Raw genomic sequence first — 18087 nt, 5'->3', positions numbered from 1 at the left:
CAAGCAAACTGTCTTCCTGTCCAGTCCTCTGAGGCAGATTCCCAGCAGGAAAGGCTGATGTTTGAGCATCTGGAAATTTATCACATTATGCCTCATATGTACTCACTTGCTATATTTTCCTATTTCTTCTTTACTTGACCACAAAAAGTTTTCATACAGCTGTTACAACTTCTGCACTCTTCTGCATTGCTGAATCCACCTCAGCACAAGGCCACCAACCCACATCAGTCATGAATGCTATATATTTAATTATGTATAGCTGGGTAGTAAGGGATAGGGATAAGACAGAAGGCCTTTTTCAAGAATCTTCAGTAAAATACTTCAGTTTACTACAGAAACCCTGATTTCAAAAGAAAAAAAATCCTTACATGTTAACAAAATTAGTAATAATTCCTATTACAAAAAAAAAAAAAACCCAAAACCTTCACCTATCTGTGACACTTAAAATCTCCTGAGGATTATTTTATACAGTAAGCTATAAAGCAAGCATTCTTACCTTGATTTATACACCTCTCACCTAATAAATTCCCTCTTTCAAAAAAGTTATAAACATACTAGATCACAGATCCATTTGCATTTGAATTTTGCTGTTCATTCATTTAAAAAACCATCTATTTTAAGGCATTTTTCAAAAATAAAATTTATTTTAAGTATTATTTAATATCTAACTGGTATAAAACAGGTCTTGGTTTGATTGTCATCTTAAGGTGGCTTCGGTCTGATACACTGAAACAGAAGTTCCTGGTATCACTGATGCTTCAGACTAGTTTGTTCAATGCAACAGACCACACAGCCAAAACTGTCAGACACCTTCACTTCACTCTCCTGCTGAAAACTTTCCTAAATGTTTTGTAGCCATTATGAGACACCTGGCTACTGCAATGCACATTGTATCATTGAATGTGATATTTAGAATTATCTATGTGTTACATTAGCCTTCAGGGTCATAAAGGAGCATAAGACATTTAATGAAGGTTGAAACAGGAATTATAAACCTTTCAATATCTGAATTGTGCACGTATCTTACTGAAATAGACATACACTAAGTACGGAATATTTAAGACACAATGAATTACAATCCTTGATGCCTTTAAGTGTTTCATTTTTCTGGATAAGAGCCAAATATACATAATTATTAAATATGCAAGTTTCCTAAATTAGAAAGTTATAACTATACTAATATCTGTGCTTTGAAGAACAGGAGTTGAAACCAAACCATGTGCAATGAATAAAACCCTTGCTTACTTTAGAAAAAGCTGTTTGTTCCACTAAGAGGAGAATCAGATCACAGACTAGTTGGACACATGCAAAGAAATGTACTGCCTTCACTGATGAGTAGCTGCAGCAAATACCTAAACTAGACACACAAAAAATTATCATATCAAGCAGAAGAGACTAGCAATCTACAACTGGGTTTATGTTACTTCTATTATGACTGTTAGGCCATTCGTTTTACATAGCCCATTACCATACAAACCAGAAATTTTTTTATCTATAACTTGCTGATAGGATTATGGTCAGTTATTAGAAAAGTGCAATCCTTTACAAAAAAAGGGGAAATTTCAAATTACAGTGTGTTTACGATTGAAGATACTACATGCTTCCATTTGCTATGACCAAAAAGTGGTTTGTTCTGTTTTTAAGTAGGTAAAATAGTTCCTGCTGAAATACAACTTAGCTAGTTGAAAAAAAAAAAAAAAAAATTGCCAAACAATATTCTTTCCTTTTCCCTTTCTACAAGGATCCTTTTGATCCCATTTATTCAAAGTGCTACATATAGCAGTCAGGAAACCAAGATAATCATCACTGGGAATCCACTCAGCAGACACAGGAAGTTCTTCTGGCACTGTTCCACAGCCCCTCTCTTGCTAACAGCCATTCCTATTCATGTTAGCCAAAGAGTGTTTGATATGAAGAAAATAAGCCTTTATCTGTCAAAAAGATTACAGTGGATCTGGCAGTATTCTTTTTTTAATCTAAATGAACATTACACAATAATTCAATCTAAAGCAATAAAAAGCCAAGTCTGACAACACAAAGTTCTGAGGTTTATTTCATTAAGCATTATATAGCCACAGTGTAATATACAGGGGAAGAAAAAAGCGCTAGACTTCTACATTCTAAAAATTTTATTTAAAATTACAACCCAAAGATCTGCACCACACTTAAATGCCATTACTCTGTTTCTTTCTTCTACCAACTACTACAGTCATACCCACCTGTCAGACTCACTGTTGGCTCCGTCTGGTACTGTGGAACTCCCGAGCTCTGTCTCACACCGAACAGTATACCAGATGTATTATCTGGTGCATCTGGTGGAGAATCCATAATATAATCCTAGTAAGATATTTTCAAGAAGGAAAAGAAATTTGAGGTTTAACATTTTTTTAATTTCAGGCTTCAAAGGGTTTATTCTTAAAAACATATGATTGCTTACAAGTACTCATAAGTACTCATCTGTAAATCAAGTTAATTACAGTGTCCCCAAAATAGTTTATTTTGACATTTTAGAAGTATGCAATTCTTACCAGTGCTTGTTAAATTACTCATAGCTGTATCTCCAAAAAATAGCCGTAAGACCCAAGAAAGAACATTTTATGAAACACAACTTGAACTATGTAGATTGCTAATGGTACCTGCTTTTGTACAAGTCTTATGATATTTCAAATTGTACTCAATTATTTTTCTAAGAAAACTGTAGTGCTTTCTTCCTTCAACACAAACTCAGACACTTATCTTTTTCTCTTTCACTCCTGTGTAATAGCTACTTGTATTTTAAAAGATCTGAAATCAGAACTCAGGTGAACAAACTTGCTGCACATGACCAAGCTTTAATGAAAGCCAACAATACCTACAGCACACTGACTGTGAGCAGCACTCAAATTCGTGATGTCGTTATGGTTTGCCTTTTTTTTTTTTTTTTTTTTAAACATAGAATAATTTCAAAAGGGCTTTTTGGAATAATACACTCCAACACGATTTTCAAAGCACAGCTAATGCAAAAGTAGGTTCATGTTTCTCAGCATCTTGACGCTTTTGCAAGTACAGGTACCCTTCTACCCTTCAGTTTAACAGGTTTGTCCTTTAGCAAGACCCATTATTTAAAAAATGAAATAGTCTTCATTTCTCAGCTGCAGCACTGAAAACTACTAAAACTGAACAACCTCCGTGACCACTTACTAAGTACTGCTTGAAGAAACCTGAGAGAACCATGAAAGTTACTTCTCCTTACAAATATTTAAAGCTAGAGGGTAAAGTTGGTGAAAAACACTGCCCAAACTTCATCAGTGCTGCTCACATCTCAATAGGCCATTCATACTAACCAAATCTGGAAAATGAAATATTTTCAGTAATAGTAGTAATGCATTAAGAAAAACCTTATGATAGAGTTGCATTCAATTTCAACATTAATGTATGAATGGCACTTATGGTGGCACTTGACCTTTCTACTTTGGAATAACACAATTAGTTGCACCTCATCAAACTGCACTTGAAACAAAACTAGAAAGGATTAGCTGCATATCCTTTGGAAAAAAAATGATAACCCAATGCACATACATAAAAAAATGATTATCCAGCACCCATGCAGAGGGCTGGAACTACACGATCTTCCACATCCCTTCCAAACCAACCCATTCCATGATTCTACGATACGTGCATTTTGTCATCAACGTATTCATGAAACAAAGACCACAACATCTTATGCAGTAAAGTTCAGTCCCTTAGAATGCTTCTCACCCTAGTAAGCAAGCATACAAAGGGATATTTTCACATTTAAATTGCTACATATTTAACTACCACCACACTAAGACTGATGGAAACAAGTCTCAAGGAATACACAAATACACATACAGCATTCAGGTATGATAACCTGTTTTAGGACTCCTAAGTACCAGGAAAGAATTTAATAAAACAAAAGGTGTTTCTCTCCACCCCCTCTTCTTATTGTATAACTCTTAAATGAAGACACTATAGGACCTTAATGATAATGAAGAGCCATTCTTTTCTCTGGCAAGTGATCTAATCCAATGTAACCAAATTAAACATAAATGTTCAAGAGCAGCTGTGCAAATCAGAATAATGCTAAGAACATTAATAGTTACTAAACATCTTTGCTCTACTTTTTATGAGCAACAACTACACAGGTTGTAACACATCAGGTTTTACTGAATCCATGATGGCTTCGTACGAGACAGCGAAATTACAAGCAAAGCAGCTTATCCTGTAAACCCCTCTTTTCAGCTAGTAAGCCTGTGGTAGCTCTTAGACTGGGTGGAAGACTTTGCAGAACCACCTTAACTTTAAACATGATCAGTACATCCATGAAAGTAAAACATGCCTTTCTTACTACCTTGTGTGGGCTTTTTTTGTTTGTTTGTTTGGAGAGCTGCTACCATTTCTCCAAAAGACCAGGAATTTTGACGGCATGTGTACATCTCCCTACTGTGTACTGATTGCATGAGGAGGAAGGAAGTAAAAACTGACATCCTGGAAATTCAGTCACAATATTCTCCAAATGTCCCCTTTTGTTTAAAATATTTTGGTTTTATATGCAAAACAACAGAGCGAAGTGGATGAAAATAAACATCTTCTCACGCTTCAGAAAACAAAGATGTTCTGAATAACAGAACTTTACCACATCAATGAAAAAAATCCAATCCGCATAGGTGATCTCATGTGCAGAAAGTCTAAGACTGATATTCTTATAAATGATGTTGCCAGGGCTCAAGTAAGTAAAAATAACTATATGCCACCACTCAGTTTTCCAGAAGACTAGCAAAAATACTAAACTTAAGGTGCACGGCTAGATTCCCAAACTGCCAGAACCATGCTAATTAGTAACATGCTAATTAATAGCCAATCCACACAGAATTAGAATGATGCACGGTATCAGACCTTTGCTCTCCCAAAATTTCACTAGGGGGAAGTGAAACCTGAATATGCTCACACCGAGGAAAGTGCCTAGCCAGTTAGGGGAGAAAAGCACAGAAGTGGCACTGGCTTACTGCAAAGCATTCTGAGTGCTGACTTATAGAAAAATCTTCATCACTCCTAACGAATGCATCTTAAAGAAGATAATAAGCCTATGCTACCATATACAATAGCAGGAGCTCTGGATTCATTAGGACTGGCATAGACAGTACCACTGAAGCCAAACTCAATTTGAAACATTTTGAAACTGAATTAACAATAGCGCTGTAACAAGAATACAAAAAGGAAGAATCAAGTTGGGAAGGAATAGAAAATGCAAGAATGAAAATGTAATAGGAAAGCTCAAGGCAGAAAACCATCAATATAGAGTGGTGATTTGGAGAGAAATAAAGAGAAAAGGAAAAAAAAATGCAAAAAGCCTAAGTTGTTATCGAATGAAGACAATTCAAACCAAGGACATGAACCAAAATACAGGTAGCATACATACAGCACTAAGAAGAATAAATGACAAAGTGTCAGGAGTGATATTTAAAAAAAGAAATCACAGAACTTTAACCAAGAAGCTCACTAAAAAACAGGCAGCACATCATAAAAGCCTTTCCCCCACCTCAAAGGAAAAAAAAAATAAAGTATACTATAATGAAGTGACAGGAACAATAAAAGGATAAGGGAAATTATTGTAGATAAAGCTGAAGCTGAAAATTAATTCAAAATCTGGAAGATTTCAGTTGAACACATGAAAGACCCACTTTCAGTATGTTTTAAGAAAGGAAAAAAAAATAACCAGCAAAACCATCAGAACAATCTTCCTAACAGTACCATGCAAAGAACGTACTTAGGATAAACTTAAAATATTACAGAGCTCATGAAAGCCATGACCAAAACGTAAAGACTTTGAGGAAACCACACAGTATGAGATCAACTCAGCAGTGCCAGTTTCTTAAGAGAACACAGAATACATATGCACTGGACTTCTCTGGAAAAGATGGATGGAAAATGGAAGGAAGCAATCTTCTGCAGCAGAGATTCTGCAATACACCTTAACACTCTTTCAAAAGAATTAACATGCATACTATGGCATAAATAAATATTTATTAAAAGAAAACTCACAGACTTGAAATATTTGAGTATGTTACATGAAATAGCAGACCTTTCCATGTTAACCTGGTCTGCTTGATAATACAGATTAAAGAGCACTACAGAGGCAATCTAGGTATAACATATAATCAGATGCCCAAATATCCATTATTTTAGGCTTTTAAAGACACCAAGATACTGATTCAGCTACCATGTTTTACTAGATGTAACCCAAAATATCTCTCTGCAAATTCCCAATCAGCTGCTTAAGACTGAAAATTGGCAAGTGTGAGTTCCTCCCTAATGAACTAGCAAGAGTCTCCAGGCAACAATTCCACTGTATTGTTTTTCTTTATAATCCATCTTCCCCTCCTCCACAATGATTTAGAACAAATCTTAAGAATTCAGCATTTCAAATACTGATGCTGCAACTTCTAATCGCTTGCTTCCTTGTTCTCATACTATTTTTTTTTACTACAGCTGCTAAATAAACCAAAAAGAAAAACACTTAAGAAGCTAGTACATTCTCTTAAGCACTAAAACTCCAGAAGAAGCATTGTAAAAATTTGGTGGGAAATACGCAACACTACTTTAAGCACCAAAAGAAGTCACTGAAATATTAAATTAATTCATCAATGTTGAAGATTCATTTCTAAGCAGAGAATGTATCTCTGTAAAATCTAGAGAATGAGAATTTCCATCATTTCTCCACATAACCTAAACACCACTGATGCATGACTAACAATCATAGAATGACTTGGGATAGAAGGGACCTCAAGGATCACCAAGTTCCAACACGCCTGCCACAGGCAGGGTTGCCAGCTCAAGATCAAGTACTTGATCAGATTGTCCGGGGCCCCATTCAACCTGGCCTTAAACACCACCAGGCACGGGGCATTCACAATCTCTCTGCGACACGTGTTAGAACACCTCACCACTCTCTCACTAAAAAAATGTTCCCCTGACATCTAGCCTAAATCCCCCTTCCTTTAGTTTAAAACTGTTCCCCCTTGTCCTATCACTATCCTGTGTAAAAAGTTGATTTTCCTCAAACACCCTTTAAAAACTGGAACACTTCAACGAGGTCTCCCTCTAGCCTTCTCTTTTCCAGGCTGAAAAAGCCCAGTTCCTTCAGCCTATCTTCATAGTAAAGATGCTCCAGGCCTTGGATCACCACTGTGGCCCTCTCTTGGACCCTCTCCAAAAGCTCCACATTTTTTCTGTGCTGGGCCCCAGACCTGGACGCAGTACTTCGAGCTGGAGCTTCATGAGAGCAGAGGGGGGCAACCACCTCCCTGACCCTGCTGGCCACTCCTCTTCTGATGAAACCCAAGATACCATTGGCTTTCCAGGCTGCAGGAGCACACTGCTGGCTCATGTTGTCTCTCCCATCAACCAGGACCCAAGTCCCCCTTCTGCAGAATTACTCTCAAGGAGTTATCCCAGTTTGTATGCATACCTGGGATTCCCTTGACCCAAGCACAAGGACTACACTTTGTTGAACCTTGTCAGGTTTACAAGGGCCCTTTAGAATTTATCAAGATCCTGCTGGATGGCATCCCTTCTTTCTGCTATATCAACTGCACCAGTCATCAGCAAACCTGCTGAAGGTGCAACTCGATTCCATCACCTATGTGATTGATAAAAGATGTTAAAGAGTCCAGGTCCCAGGATGGACATCCATCAGCCTCCATGTGGACATGTTGACCACAAGCCTGTCTGCCACCTTCCAAGTGATTCCTTATGCAATTAATAGTTCATCCTTCAAATATATAACTCTTCAGTTTAGAGATAAAGATGTGGTGGGGAACCATGCCAAAAACCTTTCAGAATTCCTGATAGATGACATCAGTTGTCTTCCCTTTGTCCACTGATTTCATTTAATACAATGCTGAGTTTCATTTAATGTAACACTAGTGTTACTAGCTAAAGCTATCATTCTCAAGCCAAGCAGCACATCTGACACTTAGAAAGAGTTTGTAAAATCAGTATTATCAATATATATTTTCATTAACTAGTGCAAGATTATGGTTCTACAATCTTTACAGTTTATGTAATACTAGGTTCTAAGTCTAATCAAGGTCTTCAAGTTATTTAACTATGTGAATCAGTATGTTCCTCAATTTATTCACTATTACATCTGAGTATTTTAAAATTTAAGGGAATAAAAACTCACCTGATTGAGTATGACAGGCTGTGTTGTTACAGAGGTCACTGGCCTGGATACAGGTTGGGCCACTAGAGGAACCGTGATATTTCTTGATACTGGCTGTGTCGTGACTGGAATGGTTACAGGTCTGCTAACAGGCTGTGATATTCCAGAACTTGATCGGGTCATCTGCTGTGTTGATAAACATCCAGCAACCGGTCTCTGCAGCGTCTGTGAAGCTCCTGAAACATTCACTGGTCTAGACAATGGCTGAACTGCTACAGAGCTAGCAGTAGATCTGGATACAGACTGAAACACTGATGAAACAGGCATGGCACTGGGACTGGAGGCAGGTGTTGCATAACGGTGACTGTCAGACTTGAATGAAGTAACTGTACCTGTTGCAAAGGATTCCAAAGTTAACATTACATAATTTTTGTGGCCAGATATTACATAAAGAGTTGTGGTTCTGTGTGTGTTCGTTTTTTTTCCAATTACCATATGAGGACAATATAATACCGCTACTGGGTGCACCATTCTGTATCTGCCTTCGTGATGAGCTGAAGTTGACTCTGTTCAATATATCTGTCAAAAGTTACATTTAACTTAATTGCAGTTAAATTAATAGCTTTATCTCTTTGCAAATTAAAAGAAGCATTCATAACCACAAATTAAGCCAAGTAAGATTTGACTTATAATATTATTTCTAAATTAAAAACCTGGCAAAACAAACATCATTTGTACAAATTAAGATATGTTTTACCCTATTTCTCTTAAGCTGGCTAGTTTACCTAAGAATCTCAGTTTTATTTTCTTGGAGATAGTTGAACATACAAATAAGAGTGCAAACAAAGTATGAACATTTCATTAATATTTAGCTGATCTGATTGTAAGAAATGCATTTATTCACTTCTCTTTGTAGCATGTAAGAAGTCCCCCAAATGCTACCACTGCTTCAGAAAAAAGGAACCATCTTCTCTCAATAACTTCTAAACTCCAGTTTCCAGCACCAAAGGAAATCAAAGAGAAGACTTAAGAGTCATACTGGAGTGGACTGATTTTCTAACATATCCTAGATAGCAGTCTATTACTAGAACTCTAATTTTTTAGAAACAAGTTAAGTTTCTTAGATTTGATGCTTACTCCCTAACCAATATTCCTCAGCTATCTCCATCTTCACATGGGGTTTTAGGTTAATTCTAGAATGCTAAAATAACATTCACCAAATCAAAATACTCTTCTACCACCAGATTCTCAATTAATTTCATGTTGCTGCCAGGTTTCTTGCTCAAACATGCGAAAACACGCATATATTAAAGCTCCAAATCAACAAGATCAGAAGTACCCTCTCAAACCAGGGTCAAATTACATCAGAATCTCAAGCAAGAGATCTTAGAACATCTATAAATCATGCTTAACCATCTTAAGGCTGTTTTCACAGATAAGTTCATATAGTACTCAGACTGATAAATAAATTGAATGGCAGCAGAGCTCAGATCACAGCTCTCAACCTGTTACCCTCACGCAGATAATACTAATGAAAAAGCAGCTGCAACGAACAGATCCAAGCAGGCTTGCATTTTCAAGATATGATAAATTTACTTCTGCAAAAATTGTACTATTCTTACTTCAAACAACATCACCTATGAGCAAGGATTAGCTTAATTTGGGATTCACCTGAAAATGTATATTCTTCAGTTAGCAAATCCATACCATGTATTTAAATTCCAGAGTTCAACAAAACAAAAGCCTCTGTTTATCCTCACACACACACAAAAAAAAAAAAACAGAAGAAAATAAAAAAAACAGCTATTGTAAAATCCTACAAGTTATGGTTCACAGAACATTTTCCGCTTCAGGCAGCCTGATGCACTGAAAATTCATATCCTAAAAACATACTGACAATTTACTGTTTAAAAAAAGAACATTTATAAATTCAAAGCACTGATTTTCTGAAACTAAACTTGCGTGACAACCGACTTCTCAAAGACTTGACTTGCTCCTTCTCCTTCCCACGTATTATTTGTCCTGTTTAGATAAAACAGTATCAAACCATAACAGAAGAACATTTTAAAGCACCAAAAGGCAAGTTTATATGATCATAAAAAACGTAAGCAAGAAAAACACACACAGTAGCTGAAAAAAAAAAAAAAAAAAAAAGAACAATTGTAAGAAACATTAAAAGAAATAAAGTGCAAATTACTTTTCATCCCACTCTACTGATCCTCGGAAGTGGAAGAGTCACTTGACCAAACATTCATTGAGCCAGCATGTCAAAGCTGGGGTCCTTAACTACTTCCTTCCAATTTTCCACATTAGTCTGTGTAACAGTTAATAACTGCACTGCCAGCAGAAGGTTAAAAAGATGGCCATATATTGCAGAAAACATACCTTTCAGAAAAATTAGGAATAATAGGCAAGCCTCCATTTGCCATCAGACCAGATAGGAGTTTTCTTGTGTAAAAACCAAACAGCAGTGGTAAGGAAAGCTGAGTGCTGTGGTTTGCCTATTACCAACAAAGATTCTGCAAACCAAAGCCTGACTACTGCCAGGCAGTACTACTTACAAGCCAAAGAAGAACTGAGGTCATTCTTCCATAGTTGTTTTTGATAGTGAAGTAGAAGATTACAAGGAGAAAAATTGGGAAAGGGAAGGAAAAGAGAAAGTAAGAAGTTACACCATAAGTGATTTTACTTGTGTCAGGACTGAGCATGGACAGCTCTAGAATAAGATGCATACATTGCAAGCCTATTCTACCCGCAGTTCTTGAAATTACTGAATTGTATGAAAATTATAGTTCTCACCTGCAACACGTTTCTGTACTTTATGACTTGAAAAAAACATTTAGATAGAACGATGCAATGAAACTTGGCATACTTGTTGCTCTAATGTATGTCTAGCACATTAATAATCCTCCAATTCCACGATCTAATGCTAACAACCAACAGAAATCCAGAGGTCTTAGAGCTCATAACATTACAGTAAAGGGTGTTTTTTCTATCCTTCTGGAAGCTTATAACTGCAGACAGATTCTTAGGCTAAATTTCAAGTATTCTTCAAAATCTTCAAGAGGATCTAGACTATTTTTCAAGCATTCAAAACCATTAACCCTTAATAACTATTTTTAGGTGAGCTCTAACATCAACTTCTTTAACATTTAAAACATCATTTTCAAAAATTTTAAGCTAGTGCAAAAAAGTATTAAAGATAGTTCCCAGCGAGTAACAAAGTAAAACAGAGCTCAGATGCAAGATGAAAGTAATATGATTGAAGATGACAGAATAGCCAGTAATAGCTCCAGAGTCCACACAGCAGAGCGAGGGGAAAAGCCTAGTTTAACATCTTGCCTTGAGATTCTTTACCATAAACTATATACCTTCAGAAAATGCCTATGACAATCTCAAATAAAAACACAGCAGAGATGAGGCAAAACCAGACAGCGTGAAACCAGGTAGTCTTGTGTATTTGATAACCAGAGAATGCTTAGGCAAAACTTCTTAACAATTGACTACAAGCCACACATAGGATCAAAATTTGTCATTCTCAAATCAATCGAAGTAGCAAAAATAAGTATTCTCCTTCACTTACCTGCCAAAGATCAAGCACAGGACAAACACTGAATCCTTATACATCTGCTGTCACCATAACCACCTACACTCATTCCCTGTACTACCTGCAATCGGAGAAAACTACAGAACTCGATGAAAAATCTCTTAGTTTATAGGGAGTGAATGAGTTTATTAGTAGAAACCTCTAACTTAGCAGAGAGGCTCGTACTATTTTCACATTATACACTTTCCCCGATTATGCCTTTATTAATACACACTTGGATAGTTACCAGAATGATGTCCACACATTCAGACTGACTTTAAACACACAAAATGAGCAGCAGAGAAAAATAAGAGGAACTGCCGCATGAAGACTAGAATTCATGCATTTACTTTAGCAGGGAGAGGCGAGGTATCTACTTAAATATCAACTCTATTAAGAGCAATTGCATGCTTTCAGCATTGTCTATACTAGACTTTTAACCATACTATCAATGCTAAAATCCTCAAATGTCTTTGCTTCTACTTGAGAGATTTAAGCTTATTGGTACACACAGCTGCACATAACGCATATTTTAGGGCATATTTTAGGAACTAAAATTTCCAAGCTTCAGTATAAGACAACAAACTAAAAAACAGCTCTAAAATGAAGAAATCCTTAAATCTTAACACTACAAATTCTGTATTTTTAAAGCAAGTTTGAAGTTTCACACTATAAAGTATCTGTCAAATTATGGAAAATGTTATCTTACATGTACTAGCTGGCTTTGAGCTTGAGATTTCCCCGATGAAGATCGGTTCATCATCATCATCATCCTCCTCCACTTCTTTCACTCTCTTTTGCCATGGTTCTAGTTCCTCTTCCTCACATTCCATGAACAACTCTGCCATCTTGAGACTAGACAGTAAATAAATTAAAAACAATATTCAATAAACATTCGTACTTAGTGAGACAGCTGTTAAGTAACAAAAATTACTGTACTTGCCAATGATCCCCACAGAATAGCTTCCTCCCCACCACATTCCACACAGGTTCAACCTGATCTGATCTAAGTGATCTCCAAAGATCAACAGTTCATTTAACTTCTGATAATTCTGAATCCTCATCTTTGCTATTAAGCTTCCGAAAATTCCCAAGACATTTCTCATATCACTTAAACTGTTTTTGAATCATTTATGTAAGTAACCACAAGAGCAAGCTTCTAAACTACAGTGGAAGGTATCCTTTAAAACACCTCTATTACAGTTATATTACTCATAAGTCATATGAATGCCTTTATCATGACAAAACATGTAATATACATGGCAAAACTGAATAACTTAAAGCCTAGATGGAGCTGTATTCTATTCACATATTTTAAAAAAATATCAAGCCAAAAAACACAACGCATGTAAACACAAAAGCTCACAACTCACCACATTTGCAAAAACTAAGATTTTACCAGGGCTTCCCATCCCTTGTTAAATAATCTTGAAAGCATTTCTGAACAGTACAGGAAATAAGACATTACACTAGTTTTCATTTCATAAAACCAAAGGGCTGCCTCTGCAATAAGCAGGATCAGGATTCACAGTAAAACAGTGAAGTTGAATGCAGTAGTGCAGCTTCCGGGCTGATCTGCTGGAAATGAGCTCTAGAGACCGACTGAGCTTTCTGATGGCCAACAGACTGACTACTGCGTCTTGTGACCAAGATGACCAACAACATCCTGGGAAGCATTAAAGAGAACGTGGCCAGAAGATCAAGGGAGGCAGTGCTTCCCACTACTCTGCTCTGCTGAGGCCACATCTGGAGTGCTGAGTCACACAGATGATGAAGGGCCTGGAGCACCTCCCATACAAGAAAAGGCTGAGAGTCCTAGAACTGTTCATGCTGGAGGAGACTGAGAGAAAATCATATCAATGCTTATAAGTAACTAATGTGCGGGAGTCAATGGATGGTGCCAAGCTCTTTTCAGTGGTGCCCAGCAAGAGGACAAGAGCCAACGTGCACAAAGTAGAACACAGGAATTTCCAAACAAACATGAGAAAACTTCTTTGAGGGTGATACAGCACTGGAACAAACCATTTGGAGAGGTCGTGGAGTCTCCTCTGCAAATACTCAGCACCCACCTGGATGCTTTCCTGTGCAGCCTGCTTTTGCAGGGGGCTGGACTAGGTATCTCCAGAGGTCCCTTCTAACCCCTGCAGTCTGTGATCCCATAGCACTTAATTGAAAGCCTTGCAATTTTCTGTAGCTGCAAGCTAATCTCTGCTCAGAAGCAGCTGGAATTATGTGAAGGTAAAAACTATTCATTTAGGCATTGATTTTGGAAACGCATCATGAACTCTGATCTTTTTCTTTGACTGTCTAGACCCCTAACACCAAAACCCTTAGTAAATGTTAAGACTTCAGGGATTGAGCTGAATCTTAATTCTGTTTATCTATTTATCAACTGCCCACATTCAATCAAGCTCGGATGTTTTAGAAATAAAGATTATGGATGATTATGGCATTAAAGACTATCAAGCCTTATATACAAAGTGATCAAAATCAAGATTATATTTATGAATTGATTCTTCTTAAACTGAATAATTAATGCGTAAAGGGTGTTTACTCAAGAATTTTCCTTGTGGTTTCCCAGGATCTTCTCTTTTCCCTAAATATTTGAAGAGCAACATATATATTAAACATTGATACAACTTCCTCTTTTGAAAATACAATGACTCAAAGCTAAGAATACCTCCTCATTAGCTTTCAACAGTATTTGAAACCAAAGTATTCTGCATATATTCAGTAAGAAAACATCTAATATCTAATAAGACGAGACAACTTCAGGACAGGAGGAATGCACTGCAAGATTGGGTGATGGACTGACAGCAAGTCTGAGACAGCTTATCACAGAGAAGCAGTCAAAATCCTGCCTCTATTTGCACTGAAGTGTGAAGAACGGGCCTGCTAATGTTGCATGCCACATTTTGGAGATAATCTAACAGTGGAGAGCTATACTCTTCCTTACTTCTGCAGATTAAGGTGCTGGAGTTCAACAAGGTGCTAAGAAAACAGGACACGAGTCCAAGCTCTTGTCACAGGAAAAAAAAAGAGCGTGAAGCCTATTTCCATGTTACAGAAACAAGAGGGGCCATGTGCCAGGTTTTAAGAGTCAAAGCCAACTCTTCCTCTGTAGATGCCTTTGTTTTTACTTACTGAGAGATGATGTTTGTCAAACTTCAAGGCAGAAAGCAAAGAGCATTTTAAGAGCCATTGCTCATGTAACTGAACACATATATATGAAGGCAAGAAGTATTTTTATTTAAGAAAATTAATTTTATTTCACCTTAGGAAAAAAGTAATCAGTTATAAAACATACTCAGAGAATGCGAGAGCACAAATAGTTTATACAAAAACAGGATACCAAGAAAACTACATTAGCATGTGATAACCTCAGTTGCACCATAATGTGACTGATTTTTATTTTTATTTTTTAATGTAAATTTGATAACATAAGCCTGGACTTTTAGAAGGTTATATCAACTGGTATCACCTCTTATGAGCCATTCCATTTTATGAATCAATGCACCTCAAAGAATTCTCAAGAGGTGACTCAAAAAGAAGCAATGCTTTTTAAAAGCAAGTACCAAATTATTTCAGTTCTCTCCATAGCATTCATTCCAATGCCATGAAGGGAAGCCATACTTTATCTGACATTTTCCCTGGCAACACAGTCAAACAAGTTCCTACCTTGCTCCTGTGCTGCTCCTTCAGCTGTGTTAGTATAGCTTTTCAAGGCACTAGGACACAAACCTGTGCGCATTAAAAATAGCCTGGTGTGACTGAAAGGTCAAAAAAAAAAAAAAATCAGTAGCCTAAGGAATCACAGTGCAGTAAAGGGGAACAGGTTTCACTACAGGAAATCTGCAGGAACTGCTCAAATAGTCTTCACTGCCAAAAGAAACATTTACATCAGTTTTTAGTGTACAGTTTGCTTCAAAGTTTACAGCTTTAACTTCATAAATGCAGAACATGCCTGTCAAGAATTCTGCTAGTGGTTGCTCTCAAAGCCAACAATAACAGTGACACCTTCTGCCCTCTCCACCAATATCTGCCAGTGGATGTAGCCTCCACTGCATTGTTTATTAGTTTGTTTTTACTCTGTACAAATACAAGCATGAATTCGTACGCACATCTCAAAAGCAGCCAATGGATCAGAAAGGTCCGTAACTCCAGTGACATCCCAGATATGTAATTAAAATATGTAAACCTCCATTCTAACCTAGAAAGCGTCAAGAGTTGTGAACAAGTTCTTCAAAACATTTTAAAATAACATGAGAATTCATAAAGATACAGCTTAAAAAGGCAACAATATTAAAAAAGAAAAAAAGGCTTCCTGTTTTCACTATTGCACAGCTGATGTTTGTTTGCCTCTGGCCAGCAAAAACTAAGGCTAGTCATTGAAATTTATTAGGCTTACATACATAATTAACATTCCCCCCCCCCCCCCCCCCAAAAAAAAAAACATAAGACCATGGGGAACACCAGAAGGCAATCTGTTGAAGGAGGTGTTAGAGATGTACAGAAATTAGTACTATAGAAAATCATGGCAAATACAGTTGCAATAAGATTTAAAGTTACTGGAAGCCAGTGTTTCTTCAGATTCTTGTTCCACTCTTATGGTCAACTACCAAAGTTCCAACAATCAACATTTCTTCAGACTGCTTTAAGAGTACCTGAAACTGAACGACCAGCCTGGAAATTGGTGGCGTGCTTGAAGAGTGAGAGTACCTGGATTAGTCAGAAAGCTTCCAGACCAGCCTTGTTTGTCATCTCTCCATATTACTTATCAACGAATTATTCAACCTTTGTTTTTATTACCCTCTGGTTTAATAGCCACACTTCAAATTAAAGGGATCATGGTTTTATTTACAACACGAGCTGATATTATGAGCACCTACACGTAATTTTCCAAGCAACCTCTCACACAAGTTCACACAAGCTTGGTGCCACGTTAGGTGCAAAAGAGCATGAGATCTGCAGCTTCCTGAGGAATGAAAGCAACCGCATTTTTGTTGGGTGCCGCACTTTCTTCTGCATCGAAGAAACAACAACGAAACAAAAACTAAATCTAAAAGTTTTAAAAAGTTAAAAGCATAAACTAACCTCCCTCAGGAGAAAGAAAAAAAAAAAAAAAAAAGCCAAACAAACCCAACCAGCGCCGCACTCCCTGCCCTGCGATGCCGTAAGCTCCGCCTAGGGAAGGGCAATGCCTCCGCAAACAAGTCAGGAGTTCACACCCCGCGCCACGATGGGCGCGAGGCGGCAGGAGTCAAACGGGTCTCCAGGCGGCCCGGAGCCGCTTCGCCCGCACCGCGTCGCTCCCGCCACGGTCCGAGGGCCGCGCGAACGCCGGCAGCACCGCAGCCCGCAGGAACTCGGCCGAGGGCCGCGGACCGGGCTTCGGGCGAGGCCTGCGCGCCACGGCGGGCGGGAGGAGGCCTGGCCAGGGCCCGCCGCACAACGCCGGCAGCCGCGGCCCCGCGAGACAGAGGGGCCCGGCCTGGGAGACCTTCGCGGAGACGGTCTCCGTAGAAAGCGCCTCAACTTCCCGCGGGGCCTCCTGAGGAAGCCCTCGCATCCCGGGGTCCCGCTCCGGAGGCCGCAAGGCCGCGCTCCGACCTAAGATGGCGTCGGTCTCGCAGGCGACAATCCCCCCGCGGCCCGCCCGCCCGCCGCGCGGCGAAGCTCCCCGCGGTCCGAAGACGGGAGGGCTGAGAGCGGCGGGCGGGCCGGCTTACCGTGCTCCGCGTCCGGAGGAGCCGCGGCGCGCCGCACCGCTCCTGGCTGCCGGGCCGGCGGGGGGATGGGAATGGCCGCGTTGGCGAAGCCGCCTCACATCGCCGAACAGCGGCGCCCCACCTCAGCCGCCGCCGGGGAAAGGAGGGCGGGCGCGCGGGGAGGGGGTGGGTGGCCGCGCGGCGCCTGACGGGTAGCGCGGGGCAGCCCCACAGCGGCGCCTGTTCTCCCGCCGCCGCGGGGCGGGGCCGGGCCGGGGCCGCGCGGGGCGGGGCCGGGCGCCATGTGCCGCGTGCCATGTGCCGGGCCTCACACCCGGCCGCGCGCCTCGCGCCCCTGTGCCTCGTTGGGCGGGCCCGGCCTCAGAGGCGGGGATCGGGCGTCTGAGGCGAAGCCGTGAAACGCAACCGCCTGACCGGAGAGCGTAGGAACGAAAGTACTCGAGATCAAGATGTAGAACGCGGGGCTGGTGCGGGTTTGTGGCGTGCCCGTTTTTCCACTGTTTTTTCACAGCGGTTCGCTCAGGGGTTGCATGATGGCCGAGTGCGAAAGCGGCACGGCGCTGCCCGTGCTTCCGATGGAACGTCGCCGACCGGCGGGACGAGCCCTT

General features: G+C 39.5%; 1 protein-coding gene across 5 annotated transcripts in view; it reads right to left on the bottom strand.

Moving 5' to 3' along the window:
* Positions 1 to 17757, bottom strand: part of ZNF280D (zinc finger protein 280D) — a 47988-nt gene extending 30231 nt beyond the window's left edge. Inside the window, exons 1-6 of one of the 5 annotated variants that reach the window (XM_085233645.1) lie at positions 17480 to 17755; positions 15429 to 15520; positions 12460 to 12605; positions 8657 to 8743; positions 8186 to 8556; positions 2220 to 2337 (exon numbers count right to left, since the gene is read on the bottom strand). In XM_085233645.1, coding sequence (XP_085089771.1) covers positions 2220 to 2337; positions 8186 to 8556; positions 8657 to 8743; positions 12460 to 12598 — 715 coding nt within the window. In that variant the 5' untranslated portion in view covers positions 12599 to 12605; positions 15429 to 15520; positions 17480 to 17755. Of the gene's footprint in view, positions 1 to 2219; positions 2338 to 8185; positions 8557 to 8656; positions 8744 to 12459; positions 12606 to 15428; positions 15521 to 17479 lie in introns of all 5 variants that reach the window. The other 4 variants (XM_085233644.1, XM_085233647.1, XM_085233642.1 and 1 more) reach the window with 4 other exon arrangements.
* Between the last annotated feature and the right edge of the window lie 330 nt (positions 17758 to 18087).

This window comes from Meleagris gallopavo, chromosome 12 (assembly GCF_905368555.1).
Source record: "Meleagris gallopavo chromosome 12, MGAL_WU_HG_1.1, whole genome shotgun sequence".
NCBI classification, from domain to species: domain Eukaryota; kingdom Metazoa; phylum Chordata; class Aves; order Galliformes; family Phasianidae; genus Meleagris; species Meleagris gallopavo.
The sequence above is the reverse complement of the archived record's forward strand: the minus strand, read 5'-3'. Positions and strand labels throughout refer to the sequence as shown.